Consider the following 27,085-nt stretch of genomic DNA (forward strand, 5'->3'; position numbering starts at 1 on the left):
CACAAACTCTCACTTCTCCGGGTCCTCTTCCGATTACTCCTCTGTGAGGTAGCCCTGCATACTCGAAACTCCTGATCAAGGCATATATAACATATGAGCGCATGTGGAATGATTTGGTAGGTCTTAGCCTTCTCAACTGCACATCCAGACTATTGCTAATAATTCTGGCCCAATGAAGCATTCCTTTTCCTTGGACTATCACTTGAATGAAGAAGAACATCCACTTTTCGAAGTAGAAGGCTTGAGGAGCCCTTGTAACTCGATTGAGCAAAGTTATCAAATCTCTGTACTCCTCCTGGAAGTCGATCCTATGCGGTGTGTTGGGAATCTTGTTCAGGCGAGGCCGGCTTTTGAGCAACCAATTCTTAATGATGAGATTCAGACAAGTGTCGGGATCATCTTCATACATTGATCTGGCTCCTTCTATGCTTTTGTAAATCATATCTTTATGCTCTGGAAGATGAAGAGCTTCACTTATAGCTTCCTCTAAAAGGTAAGCTAAGGTGTTCCCTTCCTTGGATACGATCGACCTTGATTGTGAGTCATAGTGGCGGGCACACTCGATCATTAGCTCATGACACTTGACTGCTGGTGGGAAACCTGCCGCCTTGATGATGCCACTTTCAATTATCTTCTTCGCAACAGGTGATGGCTTGCCAATGTAGGGGACCTCTCGAAACTTCTTCACATTGAAGTTTCCCAAGTTGGTGTCTCCGATATTACTCCATTTGGACACGATCCTGGTCTCCAATTCGTCATTCTTCTGATCTTCCTTGATGAGAGCCGGGCGACTAGTAGATGCTCCTGCCTTTGGAGTCGCCATCTTGACACCTACACAACATTTCAAAATTAGTCCTTGAGCATTAAGGGGTAGAAAATAAGACTCAAAAGGAAGATTCAAGATATTAATTAGGAAACCTCATGATAAATCTAGAGTTTATCATTTCCTAATTAACCAATCAACACTGACTTTTCTAAAAAAAGTGTCTAAAAATCAAGTCTTGAACAAGAATGTTAAGATAATTTCGCCGTACCTCCTCTTGAATACTAACTCTAAAAATGATGCAAGAAAAATGGGTTTCACTAGGCAAAGTTTAAATCATAGCCCTCTCTTGGATGAATTGCGCCTCCTCTAGCTTCAAAAAGAATAAACTCCACCCTCCTTAGCCTTCAACACTTAGAAGAAATTTGCTCCAAACAAGCTATATTTCGCTCCTCCAATTTGCTCTGCAATTTTGCACTTAGAAGGAATGATTGAATGATTTGAAATGTGAAGCAACACTCCTCCAATATATAGAGCGCTCACCCTACTCCCTTCAAGGCCGACTTGATAAAAAAGGGGTAAAAATAAATAAAATCTCCAAAAAAGGGTGGCCGACTTGCAAAATAAAGGCAAAATAATGCCTTGAGCGCTCACTAATAAATTTTAATTTAATAAAAATTAATTTTAGATGCCTCCAAAGTAAAATTTCGATTTTTTTTAAGGCTTAAAATTAATTTATTAAATGCAAAATGCTTTTAAATTAATGCACATTTAAATTTAATTTTCCAAATGTCTCAAAATTAGCAATTTTGGCGATTTAGTGCAAACTGGAGAATATCAATTTTTTGATCATGGTCTTAATGAAGCTTGCAAATAATTTCGCCCTGGGCCCTCTCCAAGGGTCAGGAGCGATTTTCCAAATTTAGCCTTGAATATTTCATACCTTGACTCTAAAATTTCCCGGAGGGTGAATTCATACCTAGTTAAGGTCTTGCATCTCAAGTTTTGGTATTCTGCATGAGGATTTAGGTGGAAGTAAGGATTTCGCCCTGGACCCTCTCCAAGGGTCAGGAGCGATTTTTGCATTTTAGGTTGCAATCCACCTTAGCTTCAATTGTTGAACTCTCAACGCAATTTCCAAGATCCATTTCCTTGCGCCACCAAGTTACTTCATCAAAAATCTTGAAGGAAATAATGCTTTTAGAGGAATTTCGCCCTGGACCCTCTCCAAGGGTCAGGATCGATTTTCCTAATTTGGCTCAAAATTGGCATTTTTCAAAGCTCAAAATTTCTTCAAGGCATCTCAAATAGGTCTCCTCACTGAATTCCAGACTTAGCTCTATCCAACTTTGGAGAAAAAGTGTGATTTTGGTGTTTTTCGCCTTGGACCCTCACCAAGGGTCAGGAGCGATTTTTTCAATTTTGACCAAAAATCCTCATTTCCTTATCAAAAAACTTCTTCACCAAGCAAGATTATGTTTATGCTTCCAAACCAAGCAAGAAAATCTTCTTTTCAAGTTTTTCGCCCTGGTCCCTCAGCAAGGGTCAGGAGCGATTTTTGCAAAATTAGTCTCAATCCATCATCATTTTTCGTTGAAATTTTTACTCATTGCTGGGCAACGTCCTTCCTTACTCTTCCCATCCAAAATTGTCTTGATTCTGCAAGGTAGAATAGGAGGTTTTCAAATTTTTGCCCTGGACCCTCAGCAAAGGTCAGGAGCGATTTTTGAATTTTTCAACAAGGTCCTTCATCATTTCAAGTTAAAACTCTTTCAGGCGGGTGGAGGGAGTTATTCATTTTTCATTCACGTTCAAAACTTGGTCCTTTTTCACTGCAAAATGAGGAAAATCAAAATTTCGCCCTGGGCCTTTAGAGAGGGTCAAGAGTGAATTTGCCCTTAGTGCCCAAAATTCATCATTTTTCATGTCTTCAAACCTTCAATTGCCTCAAGTGACGTCCAATCCTCCTTTCGGGAGACCCTGCACAAAACAAGTTAGCCAAAGTCAGTGACAGATAAGCTTAAACAACATTTTCGCCCTGGACCCTTAGCAACGGTCAGGAGCGAAATCCTCATTTTAGGCTAAACCGTTCAAAATTTAAGTCTCAAACCACTTCACAAGGCAGAGTCAGGTTATTTTCAAGGCCAGGAACCATTTAGCAAATCCATCAAAAAACAAGAAATTGTGTTTAGGATGAAGTTCGCCCTGGACCCTCAGCAAGGGTCAGGAGCAAATTTGGCATTTCAGGCATCATCTTACTTTCCAAAAATTGATCAAAACTTCTCTAGGCAAGAACACACAATTTCACCCTCAAACATGTCAACACTTAGTCAAAATTGTGAAGGAAATCCAGTCTACAAGGAATTTCGCCCTGGACCCTCAGCAAGGGTCAGGAGCGACTTTGACAGTTTCAGGCTCTGGATCTATTTCTTTCCCTATTCCATTTGGCCCACTAGACTCCCTTTCTTCACTGACCATGCTTAACTGACTTGGACTTGGAGACAAACTAGACCTTACCCTAAAAACCCCTATTCAATCTAGACCTAACCTGAGACCTATTTGACTCCCCTGAAAGGTTTACCTCATTCCAACAATCTCAATTCCTCAAAGAGACATTAAACAATTTTCAAAATTTGACTGGACTTAGCTTGAATGACGCCAAAACAGAACCCTTAAGGTTTAGCCCTAGCCCAGACAGACAACTCACTCACTCAAAACCCTAAAGGCAGAGAGAAAAACAAGTAGAGAGAAAGCAAAACAAAAGCAAGAAAAGGGGGTCCCCATTCTAATGGGGCGATGTGTGAAATGGTCACAATAGTAAGGTAGATTCCATCCTTTGGACAATGATTTTATTCATTTTCTCTTTACTTTTCCTCTTTATTCTTCTTCATTCTTCTTGTTTCCTTTCCAACACTTGGTCAAAATTTGACTCTTTTGTTGTGGAAAATAACACATAGCACCATTTTTTATTTTATTTTATTGTTTCCTCTTGGCAAATTCCAACACTTGGTTCGGACTTTGGAAATTCCTTTCCTTGCTTGGGTAGGACTTCGAAAATAATTTTCCTTTCTTGAACTTGGGAGAGAGAGACCTTTCACTTTCTAACTTGAGAAAGAATGAGAGTGAAAATGACAAGTTGATATTGATATAAGTTTGAGAAGTTCGATCCTTTTAGCATCTTTACATTTTTGGTAGATTCATCGAACCTAGTCCTCTTCTCATCTTCCTCGAAATGGCAACTTAATCCCTTCAAAAGACTTCAAAAGAAAGTTTCTATTTTTTCTTCTTGGCGCCACTTCACACCTTGTCCTCATCTCATCCATGTGTTGGCGGAGGAAGCAAGGGTGTACGGTAGTGTTGGAGCAGGACCGTACGGTGCTGGAACAAAGGTCATACGGTGAAGGAGATTGTGTGTATGGCTGCCAAGGAAGGGCCGTACGGTAGTGTCGAAGAGGCCATACGGTGGTGCAGGGCCGTATGGTAGTGTCGAAGAGGCTGTATAGTGGTGCCAAGGCCGTACGGTGGTGCCAAATAGGTCGTACAGTAGTGTGGAGGCAGGCCGTACGGTGGTGCGGAGGGAGTGTAACCGTACGGTGAGGGGGTACAGTAGACTTCAACTTGTGCAGGGGTTAATCTCTCGCAAGTGTATTGAGTGACGAATTCAGAATATTAGGAATCCTTATGCATGTAAATCAGATTAACAAATACTCAACAAATACTCAACTGGAGAAGTAACAATGATGAAATTCAAGATTTGCCAGATCTGGAACAAGAACACTGAACAGAATAGGGTGAGGTGTGAATCCCACCGAAACTGTAAATACCAAATAGGGAGGGTCTTTCACCTCCGAAATGGTGGAAACCAGAACTCCAACAGGAATTCGCACAAGATAGAAAAATATCCAAATTCGCCTCCCTACAACAATGACTAATACAGCCATATATATGGGCTCCGGGAAACTTCCCGAAGGGTTACAAAACGGGCCGACACGACCAACAAAAACTTGTCTAATCTAATTAAATAAAAGGGCCCGAAAGATTTGTTATTAATTTTGGGGCCTTACAACAAAATAATTAGATTTATTATTTAATTATATCGGGGACATCACAATCCTCCTGGGCCAAAAATTGCTTGCCCTCAAGCAATTGCAGACTTGGATGTTCAAGAATTTGCTCGCCTTCCCAGGTGGCATCCTCGATGGGTAGATTCTTCTAGCGTATAAGGAACTCTTTGACTGTGCGTGTTCTCAACCTCTTTTCTCTGACATCAACGATCTCCGCCGGCTTCAGAATTAGTTTCCCTTCTTCATCGATGGGTGGCAGATCCCTGGACACTGTGACATGTTGCCTGACGACCTTCTTCAAACATGATACGTGAAAAACATTGTGGATCCGACTCTCCTCAGGAAGCTCCAATTCGTAGGCAACTTCACCCATTCTCCGAACCACCCTGTAGGGTCCATAGAAACGTGGCTTCAACTTCTCCTTACCACTTGTCTTCAAGGAGGATTGTCTGTATGGTTGAAGTCGGAGATAAACTAGATCACCAACCTCAAAATTCTGCTCAATCCGGTGTCAGTCAACATACATCTTTTGCTAGTTCTGAGCCCTCTGTAGGTTGTCTTTGAGAGACGTCAGGATGTGTAAACTCTCCTGAAGCCAATCTTTGGCCATCGGTGCACGATTGTGTCCCAATGCCAGGTCAACAAATGAAGACAATTCATAACCGTACAATGCTTTGAAAGGTGGCATGCCTATCGACATGTGATAAGTGGTGTTGTAACAGTGTTCACCCAAATGTAACCAACGAACCCAAGCCTTTTGTTGTGCTGAGACGTAGTTCCTGAGATAACCCTCCAGCCATTTGTTCACAATCTTGGTCTGTTCGTCTGTCTGCGGATGGTAGCTCGTGTTGGGTGACAGCTTGGTTCCGGCCAACCGAAATAACTCCATCCAGAAGGTACTCAAAAAACGGCTATCCCTGTCACTGACTATGTTTCGCGGTAAACCATGTAGGTGGAACACCTCACAGAAGAACAACTCAGCTACTTGGATTGCTCGATATCCTGTGGGGATGGCAAAAAAATGTGCATACTTGGTCAACCGATCAACTATGACAAAAATGCAATCCTTTCCTTGCACTCTGGGGAGTCCCGTAATGAAATCCATCGAGATTCTATCCCATTTCTGGTCGGGAATTGGCAGTGGTTGCAGCAGTCCGGCGGGTAGGTTATGCTCAGATTTGTTCTGTTGACAGGTGGAGCATTCCCGCACATACTGCAGGACGTCGTCCTTAAGCCCCTTCCAGGAAAACCTTTCACGGATCTGTCTGTAGGTTTTCAAGTATCCCGGGTGTCCAGCCAAGGGAGAGTCGTGCAATTCCTTCAGAACCTTTTCCTTCATCTTGGATTCGGGTACCAGATAAATTTTTTCCTTGTAATAAATGATGTCGTCAACCACCTTGTATTAGTCATCCTGCACTTGACCATCCATCAGTTCGTAGGCAAAAGTGTTTTTAGAGTATTCAACCAACAGGTATTCCTTCCAGTCCGCCGAAATCTGAGATAAAGAACATATGGCAGGCCTTCTTGACAGGGCATCAACGACCACGTTATTCTTTCCCTTCACATATTCAATGTCGAAATCAAATGCCTGGACTTTGTTCACCCATTTCTGTTGTCGTTCATTCAGATCCCTTTGCTCCAAGAAGTATCACAAGCTGTTGTGGTCCGTTCGCATAACAAACTTTGCTCCGACGAGGTATTGCCGAAACTTCGTCAGTGCGTGTATGATGGCTAGCATCTCCTTGTCGTAGATGGAATATAACCGCTCAACTCTTGAGAGCTTTAGGCTCTTGAACGCATTGGGGTGACGGTCTTGCATCAACACCGCTCCAATGCCTTTACCCGAGGCATCACACTCGAGGATGAAAAGGCGAGTGAAGTCTGGTAGTGCCAGAACCGGACACGTACTCATAACTTCTTTTAATTTCTCGAAGGTCTGTTGCGCCTGCGCATTCCAAAGGAAGGATCCTTTCTTTGTCAGATCTGTCAGTGGTGCCCCAAGCTGTGAAAATCCTTTTACAAACCTTCTATAATAACTACAAAAACCAAAAAATCCACGCAGCTCCGAGAGAGTCTTGGGTGGAGGCCAATCCAAAATGGCCTGAATCTTCTCCTGGTGAACTTGTACCCCCTAGGTGCTGATGACGTGACCCAAGTAAAGGACCTCGGTCATTCCAAATTCACATTTGGACCTTTTGGCATACAGTGATTGTGATTCCATAATCCCTAATACTTCATCCAAATGCCCCATATGTTCCTTCCAGGACTTGCTGTAGATGAGTATGTCATCGAAGAATACCAATAGGAACTTACACAGTTGCTTGTTGAAGATGTGGTGCATGCAGGATTGAAAAGTGGCCGGAGCATTGGTTAATCCAAACGGCATGACCAAGAACTCATAGTATCCGTAATGGCAAGGAAAGGCCGTCTTTTCCACATCTTGCTCCCTCATTCGGATCTGATGGTAGCCGGAACGGAGATCAATCTTGGAGAAATAGATTGCGCCATGTAGTTCGTCCAATAGCTCGTCAATCCTGGGAATGGGGTACCTATTTTTGATAGTCATCTTGTTTAGTGAACGATAATCGACACACATTCTGAGAGTCCTGTCCTTCTTCTTCACCAGTACAACCGAGGACGCAAAGGGGCTAGAACTAGGCCGGATCCAACCTTTATCGAGGAGTTCCTAGATCGTTTTCTCTATCTCATCTTTGAACTTCTTCGGGTTGCGATAGGGTGTGGTGATAATGGGTTTTGCTCCCTCCTCGAACTCAATGGTGTGCTCAAACCCTCGGTGTGGGGGTATACCAGGTGGAATATCAACGAAGACCAAACTATGCTCATCCAGAACCGACTGAAGTTCCCCATCTTGATAGTACGTCGGTTGCCCTTTCACAGGTTTTGTTGAGATCATGCAATGTGTTGCCCAAACTACTTCATGATGTCTGAAGATGGCTTCCATCCTTTTGGCGGAAATCTCCCTCGGGCCGCCATTCGACATTCCCCTAAGAACTACCTTCTTGCCATCCACCTTGAATGAGAACTCCATCCTTTTGAAGCTCTGTGTGTATTGGTCGAGGGTCTCCATCCATTGAATGTCCAATATGACATCTGTGTCATCCATATCCACAACAAAGAAATCATCGGTCATCGTGTAATTTCCCATAGTGATACTCAGTTGCGGAACTAGGTGAGTGCATGATAGGAGGTTGCCTCCTGCCACCTTGACATTGAACCCTTCATGTTCCTTCGTGCACAAGCCCCTACGGTTGACGAGTGACGAGTTTATGAAGTTGAGCGAGGCTCCACTGTCGAGCATAACAAGAACTCGTTGCCCTTGGAGTGTACCACGTACTCTAAATACACTGCACCTTGGGGTACTCGCCAGTGTGGCAATGACGCCCCCCCTCCGTACCAATGTGGAGATTCTCTCCGCCAGGTTGGTTTCTTCGGCCAATTCTTCCCTTGGGGTTTCACTTTCTTCATGCTCCTCTTCTCCATCGGACATCACTTCAATATAGTGAATCTTTCCTTTCCCCAAACATCGGTGTCCTGGTTCCCATGGTTCTTTGCAGGTGAAACACAACTTCTTCCTTCTGAGTTCTTGTCTTGTGGCTTCATCTAGCGATGACCCCTTCGGATAGGGTTTATTATCCTTTTCCTTCGGAATGAAAGGTGGTTTGGATCGTTTGGTATGTGCAAAACTTCTGGAAAAGGAAGATGTTGCCATGTTACGGGCCTTTTTTATTGCTTCCGTGAGCGTGCTGGGGTTGAACCCTTTCACCCAACCTTTCAGTGGTTCCATCAATCCGTCTATGAACAAGACCACCAATCTTCGCTCTGAGATGTCAGTCACCAACACGGATAGTCTCTGGAATTCTGTGATGTAACTGTCCACAGATCCCGACTGCTTTAGTTGCGTCAACTCCTTGAAATTGAGTTCTGGATCCTTCCCGTCAAATCGATCTATGAGCTTCTCTGTGAATTCGACATAGGAAGTTATCTGGTCATGGCCAAGAGCGATCATTCTATGATGCCACCATTCATGCGCGACCCCTTCCAGATGGAGTGCTGCAACTTGATAGCTTCATCTTCAGACATCGAGTTAAGTTGGAAGTAAGTATCTGCTTTTTGAACCCAGGCACATGTCGAGGTCGCTTCGGCCCCATCAAAGGATGACAGGTTGATCTTACCGACCTTCCGCTTGATGTCATTATTATAGTGTCCATAATGGCTCCGACTTCTGCCGCCAAGTATTTCATCCGAAGCTCCACATAATCCTTGAAGGATATGTCCCCCTCGAGATTTGCATCCCTCCAATCTTGACTCAGCTGTGCTTGCATCTCCTGAAAGGTGGGTTCTTGCTCCCCCCGTGGTGCTTCTAATTTTTGAGGAAAAGTCGGCATCAACGGCCGTGAATGTGAGCGTTGGACGTTTGACCTTCCCGTGACCGAATCATCGCCCTGTCCATTTTGTTCTCCATTCGTTTTTCCCAAGGCCAATTGTCATAAGGTTTCCTCCATGATTTGTTGTCGCTGCTCTCCTCTGGTTAGGGTGTCGTTGAGCTGAGCTTGGCTTTTGGTTAGCTCCCTTAATAGTGCCATGACTTCTCTTGTAGGGTCCTGTGGTTCCCCCATTCGATCGGCTGAACAGTACCTCCTCCTGGTGTACACTTGCATCCACGACACATCAGGCTGGCAAGATCACAAGCTCTGATACCACTGTAATGTTCCCACTGTACTGGCGGAGGAAGCAAGGGTGTACGGTAGTGTTGGAGCAGGACCATATGGTAGTGTAGTCGTACAGTGCTGGAACAAAGGTCGTACGGTGAAGGAGACTGTGCGTATGGCTGCCAAGGAAGGGCCGTACGGTAGTGTCGAAGAGGCCGTACGGTGGTGCCAAGACTATACGGTGGTGCAGGGCCGTATGGTAGTGTTGAAGAGGCTGTACAGTGGTGCCAAATAGGTCGTACGGTAGTGTGGAGGTAGGCCGTATGGTGGTGAGGAGGGAGTGTAACCGTACGGTGAGGGGGTATGGTAGACTTCAACTTGTGCGGGGTTTAATCTCTCGCAAGTGTATTGAGTGACGAATTCGGAATATTAGGAATCCTTATGCATGTAAATCAAATTAACAAATACTCAACTGGAGAAGTAACAATGATGAAATTCAAGATTTACCAGATCCGGAACAAGAACGCCGAACAGAATAGGGTGAGGTGTGAATCCCACCGAAATTGTAAATACCAAATAGGGAGGGTCTTTCATCTTCAAAATGGCACAAACCTGAACTCCAACAGGAATTCGCACAAGATAGAAAAATATCCAAATTTGCCTCCCTACAACAATGACTAATACGGCCATATATATGGGCTCCGGGAAACTTCCCGAAGGGTTACAAAACGGGCCGACACGACCAACAAAAACTTGTCTAATCTAATTAAATAAAAGGGCCCAAAAGATTTGTTATTAAATTTGGGGCCTTACAACAAAATAATTAGATTTATTATTTAATTATATCGGGGACATCACACCTAGTCCTCTTCTCATGTTCCTTGAAATGGCAACTTAATCCCTTCAAAAGACTTCAAAAGAAAGTTTCTATTTTTTCTTCTTGGCGCCACTTCACACCTTGTCCTCATCTCATCCATGTGTTGGCAAGGAATTTTTAGATTCTTCATGTGTTTAGGAAATTTCTCGAAGTGTTGGATAAATCTTTGTAAAATAATTCTAAGTGTTGAGTGAAATTTTCCTCCAATTCTGGCCAAACTTTATCCATGGTGAATTTATTTATTTCATGCCATGTCAATTTCTCTCTTTCCTTCGCAAACTTTCCACCCCTTCAAAAAGTGTCAGGGCGGACTTCATACTTTCCACACCATTTGCCATAGCATGGTGGACTTTGCTATTTGCAAGCCAATCATGGGCGGACTTTAGCTGCTGTTGGACATTGTGCATGGCGGACGTCATGATTAGCAAGCCACTTTCTTTGCTAGTTTGGTTGACCATGATTTGGAAGCCAATATGCATGGCGGACTTGGTAGCTGTTTAGACGTTCTTATGTCCACTTGGGCGGACTTTGTAATTGTCATGCCATTGTGCATATGCTAGGGTAGAGTTTGGGCTTTGCAAGCCAAGTGTAGGTGGACTTGGCAGCTTGTATGCCATGGTGGACTTTAGGATTGCTGTGCCAAGGTTGGGTGGACTTGGCTTGACCTTGGACATTTACCTTTATTCTCTCCTTGGGCCGAGTTCATGATTTCAATGCCACTTCTTCACTTTGATGCCTAGGTGGAGTTCGACCTTTGCAAGCCAAGTGTTGGGCAGGCTTGGCACTTGGTTAGCCATCCCCTCTTTTCCTTTCCTTGGCGGACTTTATGAACCCTTTGACAGTCCTTGCTGGGCGGACCTTATGGTTGGCTAGACAATATGCATGGCGGACTTCAACATGGCTTGGATGTTTTCCCTCCCATCTAGGCATAATTCACACTTGGCAGGACAAACTTGGCGTTCCACCTTGAGCGGACTTCAACATAGATTGGACATTTCCAACTTGTGGCATGGTAGACTTGACACTTGGTCAAGCCAATTGTGTATGATTTGTCTAGGCGGACTTTGCCATTGCCTAAGACATTGTCTTGGCGCTTAGGCAAGACATTTCCTGGACACTTCACCAAATTTTGAAATTTTATTCTCCAAGGTATCAACACTTAGCCAATTTTCTGAATTTTTTTCTCAGCCAATTTTCTGAATTTTTTTCTCAGCCAATTTTCTGAATTTTTCCTTGGTGGACTTTGCACTTGTGTTGGATGTTTTTCCAACGGAGGGCGGACTTCATGATGGCTTGGACGTTGGAAACTCCTACCTTTTTTGCCATGAACATTTGGATGAATTTCTGGCTCAATAATTCATGGTTGTTTGGAACATCTGGAACAACACCCTGTCTAGAGATTTTCCCATGCTTTTTACACTTGGAGACACAAAATTTTGATTCTGAAGATAGGAATGCTATTGCCATGACATGCGGGACCCAATCCTAAGTCAACTTTCGAAAAAGTTGAAAAAGCAAAAAGCAGACCAAAAAAGATGCTTCCTGAATTGGTCCCAAAGTGCCAAAAATAAAAAACGCAGAATCCCACAAAAATAGGAAGGTGTCAGAATTGACCTTTAGCAATTCCATTTTTGTCCTTCAGGCCTTCTAAGGGCTTTGATGGTGTCTAGACACTGTTCCAAGCATGACTTCCCTATTTGACTTGGATGACTCCTTGAAAATTCTAACTCATTGCAAAATATTGGTGATTAGCAATTGTGATGCCAAGGCAAAACCCTAAAAAGAAAAAATAGGGGGTCCCCATTTGCAATGGGGGGATGTGTGAAAAAGGTCACAACATGACCTTGAAGGATTTGCATTGTACATTCATAATTTGTTTTTGGTAATTATTATTGAGGCAAATAAAACTCATTGGTGCCATTGGTGGCAAATAAAAGCACATGTATTGGCCAATTCACTAGTTCAAGCAATAAAACCGCTCCTACCAGGCTAGCGTTGGACACCTGGTATGCCAGTTTGGCCTTGAATGTTATTTTTTCATTCTCTGAATTTATTAGTTGCTGCAATAAAAATCAGAATTCTGAGTTACGGTTTCAGTCAATTATTAGTTTGTATTTTGCATTACTCATTGAACAAACAAAAACCTCAAAAACATCAAAATTCACCAAAAAACCAACATTAATTCTGTTGGTCAAAGATTGAAAATTGAATCAAGGAATGATGAGAAATGACCTCCAAATGCCTTTTTAAATGGCTCCAAACCCTAGGTCGTCACTTTTAGGGTTTCCATATTTTCGACTTATTATTTTTAATAAAATCTATGCCTTTCTTTAAAAATTGACTCTTTAGGCATTATACTTTATTATTATAATGTTTTCCCCTTTTTATTACAACATTTTATGCCTTGAACACCTAGGAAAAAGGGGGCCAACTTATTATAAATTATATTATTATAAAGTGATTATAATATCACTTTAATATAATTTATTTAAATCCATAACTTAGGAAATATTAAAATATTTCCTTATTTATTCATAAAATGCAATCCAAGACTCAGATCTGAATTCTGTTTGAAGCACTTTGATCACTGATGTTGCCTGAGTCCTGCAGGTCAACTGACAATTCCTTCTAAAAAGTAGGGATTCTCCCTAAAAATTAGGAACCTCTTTCCAAACACCTGTAACTGCTCAAAGGGATCCTGCTCTGCTCTCTGGTCCTCGGGTGGTCATCCAGTCAAGTACCAGTTCTCCCTAAAATATAGGAGACCTCCCTAAAAAGTAGGAACTGTCGTCGAAAGGTCCAAAACGGCTCATAGAGCCCCTGCAAAGCTCCATGACCCTCATAATGAGTCCCCTAACCATACCGTTGACCTACGGGAACTCGAATGATAGGTTAACCCTTGCTCATCTCCTATCGCCTAGAAAGGGGACATTACAGGCATCACAGTCCACCCTTCCCGATATTGCTTGTCCTCAAGCAATGAAGGTCCTAAACTTGTCCTTGGAGAGTTGTATTCATTAATTGATTTGGTTGACCCAACATTTGCACGATATCTTGGATATCTTTCTGCATTAAAGCAAGGATGATCTTAACATAGATTAAGATGACTCTTGTTATGAAAGGGCATGAGTTTGAAACTTCTAACTTTCCTTTTTCTGAAAATCTATCACACAATTCTCTTTGTCACAAGTTGCTGACTCAAACAACTTAACCAAGGCATTGAGAATTTGGAAGGTTTGTGAATTTATGATAAGTTTTCTCTCATCTTACCGAGAGAGGAAACAAGATCATCTTGTAGTAGCAACACTGGTATTTGTAAGAGATTTGGTTGGCCCTAGAATCCTTCATTTGAAAATTACTACTTAGTTCGCCTTGAATTGGGAAGTAGCCTAAGCATTAACCACAGAAATACATGCAGTCCCGCCACAAAGGTATCCAAAAACAATACTAAGAAAATCGTCATGACTGCTTTAGTAAGTTTATATTGTTTGTTCTTGAGATACACACAAGGTTCCTTCTCAATTCAATATAATTTTGTAAGGTGATAGGTTCGAGCTGCATGTTTTTGCATTTAAACTGGATGGAATACTAGGAAATGTAAACTTGTTATGTGTGCCTCCTAAGACTTATTAGTGGGTTGTGCACATATGCCGAAGGAGCTTGATGTATGATTTTTGGTGTCTTCATCTATACAGACTTTACCCAAAGTAAGTCATCCATTAACTTAGTTAATTATGTAATGGTAATTATAAGTTATATCTACTTACTGTGGTTTGACTTAGTTGCATCACACACTGGAACATGTTGTTGTCTGAGATAGTGGCTCTTTGTGTTCTCTCTTTCTGTTGTTTGTTTATTGATGTAATGTTCTGCTTGCTTCTTATCTTATTCAGTGGGTTATAATACTTGACCAGACATCTCATCATATTATTTTCTTTCCACAATATTCCCGGTATAACCTTATGATATTCTTGTCATATGTGTTTCTTAGAAGAAGTTATCATAATCTGCTCTTTACATGGATTCAAGACTATTGTTCTACGACCATGTAATGTCCCCTATTTGAAGGTAGGCTGTTTAACAACAAATAATCTATATTATTGAATGCATCATTAATTATTAGAACATCTGAATTTAATTGTTTAGATTAATAGGCATTAACTTTGTAATGATGTAATTCGATAACCCCATGTATCAAGGTCTGATCCCTGTTATTTCTCCAGCTCATATTGAGGAGGGAAAATTGTTGTGCTAGGGTGCTTAGAGACCAAACATCAAGCAGGTCTCTCAAGGTTTCCGGATGCAGGCCCTTACCCATCTTGGGATTACTCCCTCAAGGTTTCCGGCATACCTGTCCTTACCCATCTCAGGATTGTCTGACTTGTGAGGATTTAGACCGCCTTTCCCTACACAACCCTTGCCCATCCTCCATAGGCATCAGCAGAAGTGACTGCGATCTGATCAGTAATATATGGGTTCTTTATTATATAAGAAATCCTTTAAATTATGGTGTTCTAATTACTGTCAAATACTAATTAATAACCAGAAACCTTATTTCAGTCATGCAATTGGTCATATTCTGAAAGTTATATTTACTATCAAATCTGCAATAGATAAACAACCAATATTGCAAGTAACAAAGAATACACAGCATACCAGTCTGTGCGTTTAGAGTGCTTTATTGAGCATATCTTCCTTCCGCTTATTAATTCCTTCTTCCGTGTCTGCTGAAATGATAATCATTACCGTCTTATATGTCTATAAAGGGTCTGGGTGTAACAAGGAGAGTGTCTATGCAGATCGCACCTCTTCATAACAATCTAATTGTTATGCCCATGTACCTTTTCATAATGAAACGATCTCTTCTGTTTGCTAATGGTAACGACTAGTTACCTGATTTGGACAGTAGTGCACAAGTTTAAATGATAATGACTAGTCATAAAATATTTGACGGTAATGACTTAGTCATAAATAATATGATTTAATATAAATGATATATATGCAAAAAGCAATATAAAAACATTATTAATTGATTAAGTATTAATGAAGGGATGTTACAGACCAATGCCCTGCTATTATTTATCATGAATATATTGTGAATGGTGATACTTCTCAACATGTTTCCATTCATGTTTATGATAGTTTATAGGTCACTTACTATTTACACTAACACTCCATGGTGTCTGAGCATTCGTATTTTCACAAATTTTTCCTTCTTATTCTATGGTATACAACTTTTACTTGTGGACAGAGTGTCTTGATAATCTAAAACATGCACCTTGTTTTATCAAGAATGTAGCTCTTGAAACGTTTATAGGTACTCACAAAACATTCATGGAGTAAACTTTTATGGAGTGTATACATTAGGAAGATACATACACCCATGAAGTAACCATGGTGAGACATAATAGACATCTATCAAACATGAGGCATTCACTTGAATACACATAAAGCATGATTCCTACAGACAAATACATGTAGAGTATAAAGTATGCACCCAAATACACATAGGGCATAAAGCACATGAATACACACATAAGGCATGAATAATACATATGAATACATGTAAGATATGAATCATACACATGAATACATATGAATACATGTAAGGCATGGATCATATACATGTGATGCATAAAGCGTGAAGTATGCACATGAATATACTTAAGGTGTGTAGTGCATAAGTATGAATTCACTCAAGTCATGAAGCATACACATGAATATACGTAGCACATAAAGCATGAAACACACATGAATTTACTTAAGTCATGAAGCATACACGTGAATGCACGGAGCACGTAAAGCATGAAGTATAAATTCACTTAAGACAAGGAGCATACAGGTGAATGCACATAGTGCATACATCATGATGCATACACATAAATTTACTTAAGTCATGAAGCATACATGTGAATACATGTAGCGCATACAGCATGAAATACACATGAATTCACTATACATGTGAATACACGCAGCACATACAGCATGAAATACACATGAATTCACGTAAGTCATGAAGCATACATGTGAATACACATAGCACATACTGCATGAAGAATACACATAAATTCACTTAAGTCATGAAGCATACATGTGAATACGCGTAGCGCATACAGCATGAAATACACATAAATTCATGAAGCATACATGTGAATACAGCAATTGAGTAGGTTTATCCTGCAGGTTGGCAGGAATGGTGCTTTGATACCAATTGTAATGTCCCCTTACTGTATTGCTTGAGAATTTGTCCTAAGATCACATTTGCAACCAATTACTATTGCAATGTTGATTTACCAAATAAATATCTTTGAATGGGGCGGTCCAAGGTCTGAAACCTGCAATCATAACTGAAATAACATATGCAGATATACACATAGACATATTCAATATTTGGATAATTTCTGATATTCCTAAACATAAAAACTTTTTGAAGTTGGGAGAAAGAACATGGAGGATCCGCCCGAAGCACTTTCCTATACCAAGCCTAAGAGGGTTGTCTACCACAGCCCTCTCCCTTGGTGGCTTGTATCTGCATTCCCCATCCACGGCTTATCTCTTTAAAGACACTTGCCACCTTGGGGGATTGGGCGGGGGTCATAAGTGGAATACTTGGCCCTCTAGGTAAGTGTCCTGTGGTTCTAGGGACCCCTTTGATCTCTAGAACAGCTTCTTACCAGCCAAGTATGTTCCTTTCTGCTTACACCCCATGCCCATCCTACAGGTTGGTTTTCAGACAGACAAACATATCTCTTATTATATCCTCAGAAAATACATGCATATATTCTTTATTATACATGAATAGTAAGTATACACATACAGATAATGACTGGCAGGAAAGTCTTAAATATACTACAGAGTAAATCTGAGAATTATAATCTGAAATATTTGGGGATTTGGCTGGACTGATTAGAATTGATTCCCCATGTATTTGACATTCTCTTAGAGGAGATATTCTGCTGGATAATCTGCCCAATGGAATTCCAATCTGATCTGGTGGATTCGATCTGCTAACTGATTAAGGACTGATGATACTTGCTGCTGCTGTTTCTAGAAGAAGTGTGTGTTATTTTCCTCGTCCCCTCCTTTTCTACCTCCCCCTAATCTGGCTTATATATCCCTCAAGACGTTGTGAAAGGTTGTATGGTCGGTTGTAACTTCTCAAAAGAGAGGTATCTCTTCCCTTCATGTCTCTTGCCCTTTATTATGTTCATTAACTAGTTCATTCTTTACTAACTAATCCTCTATGCCTTAGTCACCCTTGCTTCCCAACTCGTGGTTGTCATCCTCATGAGGTTGCTGAGATTTTCTTTCAACATTGGCAATGAGATCGCCCCTTGTTAATTTCATGAAATCGCTCCTTAGTATCAAACATATACAATACATATGCCTTGCTTATTTTATATTGAGTGCTGTGCATACTCCTGTCTTTGCATTGATGGGAGAGAACCGTTTCCTTCTGTCGCTGACTATTTAAGTCAGTACTCCTTCCAATCATACGCTCTGCTACTTGATCCACAAAGTAATTCTCAGAAAATTGTGATGCCTTATGAATAAGAAATTTTTCTGTTATTTGTCATCGATGCTGCTTGGCAGGTTATTTTTTATCAATGCTGCCTAAGTGGGGGCATCACACCATATGAGCTCAATGTTTCCAAGTTTAAGACAATACAAGAATAAGAGTGTCAGGATGTGATCCCAATGTCACATTGTCTAGAGAGTTTCAAAACATGTCAAGCAACTTTTTGTATTCATGTTTCCTGAGGTGCCTTTGTGACCGCTTGTAGATTTGGCATCTAGTAATGTGTGTTTTAAATTTCATGCCTTCAAGCCATAAGCTTCATTTGTGTGAGCAGATGAATATTCAAGGGTGACAAGTTTTAGGCTTTGCATATTCTCTCTTCAAGTTTACAGTTGCAAGTACAAAAATGATTACAATAATTGTTTGTGGCAATGCAAATGGTCTAGTGGGTTACATATAGGGTGTGCTTAGGGTTGCAAAAGGGCTGTGGGAGGCTTCCGAACTCTTTTTTTTGGCAGAAAATTTGGCTTTTTTTTTTCCCTCGACAGCCAGTGGACATTCCCTGCTGTCCTCATGTTCCAGGGATAGTGGTGGGGATGGGAACACAGGGCTGGGGGTTGAGGTTGTGTCCTCATGTATCCCCTGTTCTTAATTATTTTTTTTATTGGCAAAGGAAAGACAAAATGTGAAAATGAGATATGGGACTTTATAGTGTTGAAATTACAGTCATTTACTCAAATGGATTAGTGTTGTTTTCCTACAAGGATCTCTTTTCCACTCAATTCTTTCTAGTGAGACACGCTCATTCTATGCACTTTATTTATATGGTTCAATATTCCTTTCATCTTAGCTTCTCTCTTTTCTTTTATTTTTGGCATGATAATAGATTTAGTGGTTGTTTTTACAAGGGTGAGGTATAAGAAAAACACAGAAAAATTTGGTTAACGTCTCTCTTTTTATCTTTTCTCATTCCTGCAAAATTTATATTGTAGCTTTTCGGATATCTCATTGTTCATTCAGACCATAGTAAGATCTACCATTTCTACTAGTTTTTTTCTCTTCCTATATTGATACTAAGTCAAAAACATTTTATCTAATGTGCAGGTATGAATATGTCTTTGGTCTGATACGTGATTTTCCTCATTTGCACTTCACTCTAAATGGAGGCATTACCCAAATTCCCCAGGTTTAAGTGAACTTCATTTGTTTTTTTGAATTATTGTCATTTTGATTATAACCTGAGGATTTGATTGTCCATGTCAAATTTGTTTTTTAATAAATTATTAGTTCTCGAGTAAAGGAATTTTTTTTATGTTGTGAGAGGAACTGCAAAAAAAATCCTCTTTAGTAAATTTCACTTTTGGGTAAACGAAATATTTTTACATAATGAAAGAAACTACAGCTTTACTGTCAACATCCCCATCCATATGAATAATCAAATTAATAAAAAATTATGAAGTTTTTATTCCTAGGTGAAGCCATAGTAGCAAAAACTTTTCTTGGAATAACTTGGCAAGCCTAACCATTCATATTTTTTCATTTAATTGGGATTTTTGAGTTAAGGTTATGATAAGGCAAAATTTGAGTTAAGATTAGGATAAGGGAAACATTAGAAACAATTACCACAAAATTTAGATTAAAATCTAGAAACCCTAAATTTATTTGACAAAAAAAAAATTGCCAATTTTTTTTTGAAAATTGCAATTCAACCATAGGTTATAATTTATCAGGTCAAAAGTCATTTATTTTCTAGGTTACCGGCATGGGTTTGGGTACAAGAAACTGGTATGTGGGTATGGTTTGCCCTTGGGTACTTGGGTTGGGTATGTGGGTTCGGGTATGACTGTACACGCACACACATACACACACATATATACATAATATATACAAAAAATAAAAGGAATATACAGGTAACAGAATTATAAAACTAAATACATTTGATAGTATGATACTTCATCATTGATCATTGCCAAATGCCAATTGATAGTTCAGAATTTCAATATTATCATCTTATGTCATATGACATATAATATATATCAACGTATCATATATGTCTAGTTTCACAATTCAAATGAAAATCATTACAATTACAAAATTGACAAAAAAATAATAATTGTCTTCTATCTTCATCAATCACTAAAAGCATCTAGATCAAGATCATCGTTTGCTTCAAGTTCAAAATCATTTGAACCCAAATCAGTGCCACTTCCACTAGGTGCATCATGTGTAGGTATCTCATCATCATCAGCAATAAAGACTCTAGCAAGATCATCAATAGTTGCATCCAAGTTGGTACACTCAGGTGTTACATCCCAATGCTTTTTTAACCCATCCTTGTATTGGTGTTCATTATGTGATAGAAGACACAAATTGGAATGAACATAAACGAAGTCTTCTTTGTTTGCATCCAACTGGTTATGCTTCACTGAGTGGATAAAGGAGTATGTAAATTTGCAAGTCATCCCTAGCCTTTACAAGCACTCAAGGCATGCAAGGAGCAGCCATTATCTTGGTTAATTAATTACCCATGTTTCATTAGTTTTCACTTGATTAATCGACTCTCACACATGATTACTGCACACGATGTAATGTCTCCACTTTGAAATATAATTTAATAATGAATGATAATAATAAAATTAAAATACAAAAGAATAAAAATAAAAATAAAAATATAAAATAATATAATTAAAATTTGATTAAAGTTAATGAATGGTCAAAAGGCATGAAATGATAAGTTGTGACTCCCTCAAATGTGAGATATAAAAAGGAGAAGAGAACCTCATTTGAGGGGGGGAGAATTTGGAAAATGAGAAGTGCAGATCTGATTGTGAAAGGTTATGTCCCTTTCAAAGGGCAGAAATAATGAAGAGTTGTACTCTTTCAAAGGGTGTGTCTCTTGCCAAAGGGCATACATGATGAAGAGGTGTGACCTCTCCTTCACATTGAGAGATATAAAGGAAAGGAATCAAAAGCATCCAGTGACATCACCATGGATCAGATCAGACAAGAACTGTTATTAAGTTACAGGGAGTAACATCCTTGTTCTTGGTGGTATGCATGGGGATGTGTTTAATAAGTATGCTTAATATATGAAGACCGATAATGTTCTTATGCAGAATTAATAGTAATATTAATATGGACTGCAATGTGTATGACAATCATACTTAATTTTATATATATATTCATAATACATAAGAAATTAGTATACTTATTGTCTAAATCATGTTATTACTATCAGTATTTAAGAAGATGGGAATGAAATGTTCCAAAGAGGGGCAGTCTAAATGCAAGCAGTAGATTAAGTCCCAAGATAGGGTGGGGATCAGTGGCCCATAAGCCTTGAGGGTATAGACCCAAGATAGGTAAGGGCTTGGATCTGTAAACTCTGAGGGAACCTATTGTATTTGGTCTCTAAGTGCTTTGGTAACATACATAAACCCTTATCCCTTAAAATTGAAGTAGTAGCTTAGGGTTTGATAACTATATTAAGAACTATGAATAATGAAATTAATCATCTAATGAGGAAAATAATTAAGGACTTGTTAATAACTAACTGAAAAATATCAATCAATTTTATTATTTTGAAATAGATCAGGTATGGGACATTACACACGACCACTTTGGGTCGGTGTCATGTTGGGAGCCACTCCCATTACTCTATCTAATACCTACATCCTAGGCTCATCATATCCACCAATGAACATGGAATTAAAATCAAACAAAGCCATTTTCTCACTTTTCACAATTTTTCACATCACATTGACAATTTTCTCAATTCATGATAATCACATATGATAGAATCCAAACAGATCCAATATTACATTTTACAAGGTATGTCTACACCTCCACATAATAATCCATCATTTTTTTCATTAAATTCATATTTTTCTAATTTTCTCAAAATCTCAAAAATCAGTAATTTTCTTTGAACTCCATTAAAATACCTTCAAAATTCAATAAAATTTAAATTTTGAAAAATAAAAAATCTGAAGATATCCTTTGGTTTTAAAAGTGCTCAACACCCCTCTTTTAACATAAAATTCACATTTTGATCATTTTTTAAAAATTTGGGCATAATAACCCCATATTTTGGAATGTTTGAAAAAATTTCACATAATAAAATATGAAATAATTGAAAAAGCAAAAAACAAATATATATATAAATAAAAAATAAAAACTATATATTTGAAAAAAAAAAAAAAAAAAAAGAGAAAAAAAAAAGAAAAAAAAAGAAAAAAAAAAGAGAAGAGGCCACGGTGGGACCATCGTGCGGTGGAAACCACCGCAAAAGACACCGCAGTTAGCCCGAACAAATACACAGCCCGCACAAACAAGCGCACATAGCCGCACACGCCACACGTAGCACAAACACGCCGCCCAGCATGCAACACAAACACAACCGCCCAACAGCAACACACAAAGCCACACATAGCCGTAGGCCCTCGGCAAAAAGAAAGGAGACAAACTACTCGCAACCATTGCCGCAGAGAAGGGGAAGTGGTGTAATGGTTTTACGGGTAGCCATATCTCAGCTGGCAGATTAAGGAGGCAACCTATAGGGAATGCATTCAGCGGGCAAACGACATTGGCGAGCAAAGTTGCAGACAAACATGGACAAGACCACGAGGGTTTTACCATCGGGAGTTCGAGTTGCAGGAGGCACCGATACAAGCACCAGCGCCAGCAAACAGAAACACAGGCCAAAGATAGCCACAACCATAGCCACAGGAAAGGTTACAATCGACACGATTGTGTTCGAGGGTGTGAATGGAGCCGAGTGCCGCAAGTGGTGGCAGGAGAATGCTGCCAATCACGAAGTGAAAAAGAATTTACAGCAAGCAGGAGTTCATTGGGTTATCCAGATGCCAGTTTTTCCCATAAAGAAATTTGAGGTACCACTGCAAATGATGGTCAACGTGTTTGATGCCACCTCCAGAACGAGCACGTTTGACTACGGCAACCATAGGCTAAGGGTTTCCTTCACAACAACATATTTTATGAGGGTATTTGGCATACCAGGCCTCAATCGGAAGAAAGTGGAGTTGAAGGCTAAGAAAATGAATAGGGACACGAAGGAACACTGGGTGAAGATGGTCTCTCGCAACCTTACATCAACTGAACTGGCCTCTGTGACCAGCGCCACAAAAAATAGGGGAATGAAGAAGTCATTTGTAGCCGAAGGGCCGTGGTGCTATATCATGGATGTAGTAAAGAGCCGACTCACCGGGTCCAGCCGAGCATCAAATATCGCCCTACCTCAGATTATTTGGATGAATGGACTTATCAATGGGGTGCAGTACGACTGGGCTACAATACTTACGGACAGGATGTGTGAGTTCATGACTCTACACCACCGCACCTTCTACATGCCGCACTATGCCATTGGATTGTTCCTGGAGGCTATGCGTTCCCAGCTGTCGGAGGACGAAGTGGACATCAAACTGGAAGGTAGTCTGACACGAGGGGAGCCACCCATCTTCTATTGGCGACATATGGATGTAGGGCTCACACCTACGGCAGGACAAAAGAGGCGAAGGCAGGATGTGTCCAAGTCCGATGACTTTGACAGCGGGCGGGAAGAGACCTCGGAAGCCTCGAGTGACTCAGATGGAGATAGTGGGGCAAGCTTAGCCGAGGCCGTACCAGCATCCACACCCCCACCCCAAGTCTTTTTCGCCACACCCATGCAAACCGCCTCAATGCAGTTGAGTCCGTCTACGAGTGGCTTTGTGTCCATTCTAGCCTTTGGGGAGCGGAGGCCGCTGGTAGTAATGGGGCTGCCATTAGGGACAGAGGAAGGGAGGACAGAGATAGTTCCGTCAGAAGAAGTAGGTGATTCGAGGCCCACAGGGAAAGTGCAGGGGCACGATCAGGCAGTGACAGGAGCAATAAGCAGGGGGATCCTACACCCCCTTGAGGAGGACAGTTGCTTGAGCAGGGAGTTCGAGATGACACCCATGTCGCCTAGGCCGGTTACCACCATTTCTCCCTCACGAGATACCCTCGTGCGCGGTGACCCTCGGGAGGACTTAGACGCAGAGGTTGTGGACTTAGATAGCAAAGGTTCTCCCAGGGATGTGACACACTCGACGGAGGTACAGGGTAGGGAGCTGGCACTGGAGTAGATAGCGGACGTCCATGTGGACAGCCAGTTGGGCAGGGTAGAGAGCCACACGGAGAGTAGGCAGCCAGGCCGGGTAGACGTGGAGGTGTACCTCCAAGATATGGTAGGCCGAGGGAAGACTTACTTTCACGAACTAGTACAGAGTTATTTGCAGGAGGAGGTCCACCAAGGCCGGGAGGTGATTGCTTCCCTTCAGTCAGAGGGCCTCGACAACACCGTTCAGGAGTTGGAGCAGCTGCTCAAGTTTATGCGAGAGGGTTGTCCGCAGGCATTTGCTGCCTGTTTTGAGAGAGGTGGATGGCCAAAAACTGAGACGACAGAGATGTTGGCCGCATGGGCAGTGAGCACGTCACTAGTGGAGAGTAGAGTGGAGTCCCTCGGGAGGTAGATTGAGCAAACCTTCAGGGAAGTGTATCACACTCTTTGCCGGACGGAGTCTGTGTCTACAGGACATCTGACTGCGAGGGTGGTCGCGGAGAGAGCTCAGGAGGAGTTGGCCACCCAGGTTGACACCGTGCAGAGAGACTTGGACCGCCGGGAGGCGGCGTGGGAAGCCGAGAGGGCTCAGGTTGCTGCCGAGAAGGCACGGTTAGCTGTAGAGTTAGAGGACGCAAGGGCAGAACAGGCGACCTTGACCACTAGTCTGGTACAGGCATGAGAGACGGTGGATGCCAAGGAGGGAAAACTCCTGGAAGCTGCCAGGATGGTTAAGTTTGCAATTGAGCACAGGAAGGTGGCTGAGTGGGACCTACAGGTGCGGACACAACAGGTCTATGATCTGCATACACGACTGACACCAGCATCATCATCAACCCTACCACCTGCTGCTTCAGGGATGCCCCCTCCGCCCCCTTCTTCTTCTTTACCTTGATTCTGTTTAGTGTATGCACATCATCTCTGTTTTTGTATTAAGTCGTCCGGAGTCGACTTCTTTTCTTGGGGGGATGATGTTGCCGGGAATAATCATTATGTTATGTTGTCATATTATGTTTATGTTGTCATAGGTAATAATGAGTTACGACAGTCAGTTAGTTAGTCATCCCGAAGGGCAGTTGGACACGACGGTTGGTTGCACCCCTTCGGGTATTATATATTGTGTACCTTTCCTTTCTAGTATCATCATGATAGTCGTATCTGGGTGTAAAGTTATAAGCACTTGATGTACATGGACTGTTGAATTAATACAGAAACTGGCTCTTTAAAATATTTCCATTATGTTCTATGCATTTATTTTCTGCATTTAATCGTTTACCCGTATGTGGCAAACAGAAGGTTCGACATTCTTGAAGCAAAAGTGCAAAATGTTTTAAAACTCCCCCACTTTATTTCTTTTAATTTGTCACTTGGCCATTTAAGGGAGAAAACTCGGCAAATGAAGGTAAAAAAAACGTTTGCACTTTGGAGTGGATAACTGTAATGTCCCCATTTTGCGAGCATCAGAGTTTGTAAGAATTAGCCTATCATTTGACCCTCGTAGGCTAACAATTATTGATAGAGGGCCTCGTGTGGCAATTACTTGGTGATTAGAGACATTACTCTTCAGCTGGATTCAAGTTTTGGCCTTTGCACAGGTTTTTTGACTTAGATTGGCACACTTACTATTTATAGTAAGTTACTATTTTGGGAGAGTCAGGGTTCCTATTAATAGAAAGACACCTGAAAAGAGCTTATTGGCAGTGTCGACCTTGATTGGGCCTTTGCAGCTATTTCTAGACTCAATTCCACATACTTACTATTTATAGTAAGTCACTATTCAGGGTTTCTATTTTTAGACAGGCATCCAATCGCATGGAGAACAGGGAGAGTCGACTCCTGGCTCAGAGAGCTTAGCAATCAGACAAGTACATCAAGAGATATTAAAGTTTAAGTGACTTAAGTGATTTATTTAATATTTTAATATTATTATAAAGTTCTAAAGTAACTTTATAATAATAAAGTCACTTTAATATAATAAAGTGCGTTAAGGGAATAATTTAATGTGGAAATAAATCTTTTATCCCACATTGGCCAGGAAGGTGTTTGAGCTCTCTTAAGGAAAGAATAAAAGGAAAGGCAAGAGTTCATTCTCGGCAATTCAGTTGATGAATAGTATTTTGATTGATTTTTATTGTGGAGCCTAGGGCTTTCGCAATTTTCTTCTTTGATCATAGGAAACGAAAACTTCCTATTGATAGCAATTTTGAAGGTGTGAAATATCACCTGAATTATTGCAGTTGCGGGAAAGAATACTTCAGTTCTTTCATTTGTGCAAATTGATGAAGTTTTTCTACAAGGGTTTGAAGTTTATTGTTGGAGAACATTTATAATTGGTTGTGAATCATCCTTCTTTGGCACATGGAGTTATATCATTCTTGTTGGGAGAGATTATCAACAAATTATTTAAGGTTTTAAGAGCAGATTGCAAGTTTGTTCTTGCTGCTACAGTGCCGTGAACAGTGCGCATGAACAGTGCTGTGAATAGTGCGATACAGTGCCGTGAACAGTGCGCTACAGTGCCGTGAATAGTGCGCTACAGTAGTTTGAGTTCTATAGAAGGGGATTTAGAAAGGTTGAACAGCTATATATATTTGACAAGGGATTTGCATATGAGGAGAATCAAACCAATATATCAAGGCAGCCATTGAAATACCAGGTTTTCTATCTATGGTCATTGTATTAGAAAATCATTACTTCATTGCATCATTTTCTATTATGATTATATCATGAAATATGTGGAGGTTGCATATGTTTAATGGAGATATAATTTGCATATTCCACATTCATGGTAACATTCAACATTGATCAGCCACTTAGCTTTCATGCCAATTGTTTGCTTAAATGCCTAATGGCTGTAGGTGTACTTTGGGATGCATGACAAGTGTTTGTCTTAATGTCAACTAGCTGTACTAGTTAATTTCAGTCATTACATATGTGTGGAAAGGTCTAAAACAGCTAGTATATCATTTCTATAACAACTTTGCATTGTTAGAAGCTTTCCATAACTTCATTTGCAGCCTACAAACCCAAAGAAGACAAAGAAAGAATTCACTACAGCGGCTTCAAACATTGTATGCCAAATGTTCGACAAT

At 40.7% G+C, this 27,085-nt stretch overlaps 1 protein-coding gene across 3 annotated transcripts in view; it reads left to right on the top strand.

Moving 5' to 3' along the window:
* Positions 1-27,085, top strand: part of LOC131049069 (uncharacterized) — a 260,266-nt gene that overhangs the window by 141,439 nt on the left and 91,742 nt on the right. For all 3 annotated transcript variants that reach the window (XM_057983077.1, XM_057983078.1, XM_057983080.1), the window contains one exon: positions 18,998-19,079. In XM_057983077.1, coding sequence (XP_057839060.1) covers positions 18,998-19,079 — 82 coding nt within the window. The remainder of the gene's footprint in view (positions 1-18,997; positions 19,080-27,085) is intronic.

Source organism: Cryptomeria japonica, chromosome 4 (assembly GCF_030272615.1).
Source record: "Cryptomeria japonica chromosome 4, Sugi_1.0, whole genome shotgun sequence".
Classification (NCBI taxonomy): Eukaryota; Viridiplantae; Streptophyta; class Pinopsida; order Cupressales; family Cupressaceae; genus Cryptomeria; species Cryptomeria japonica.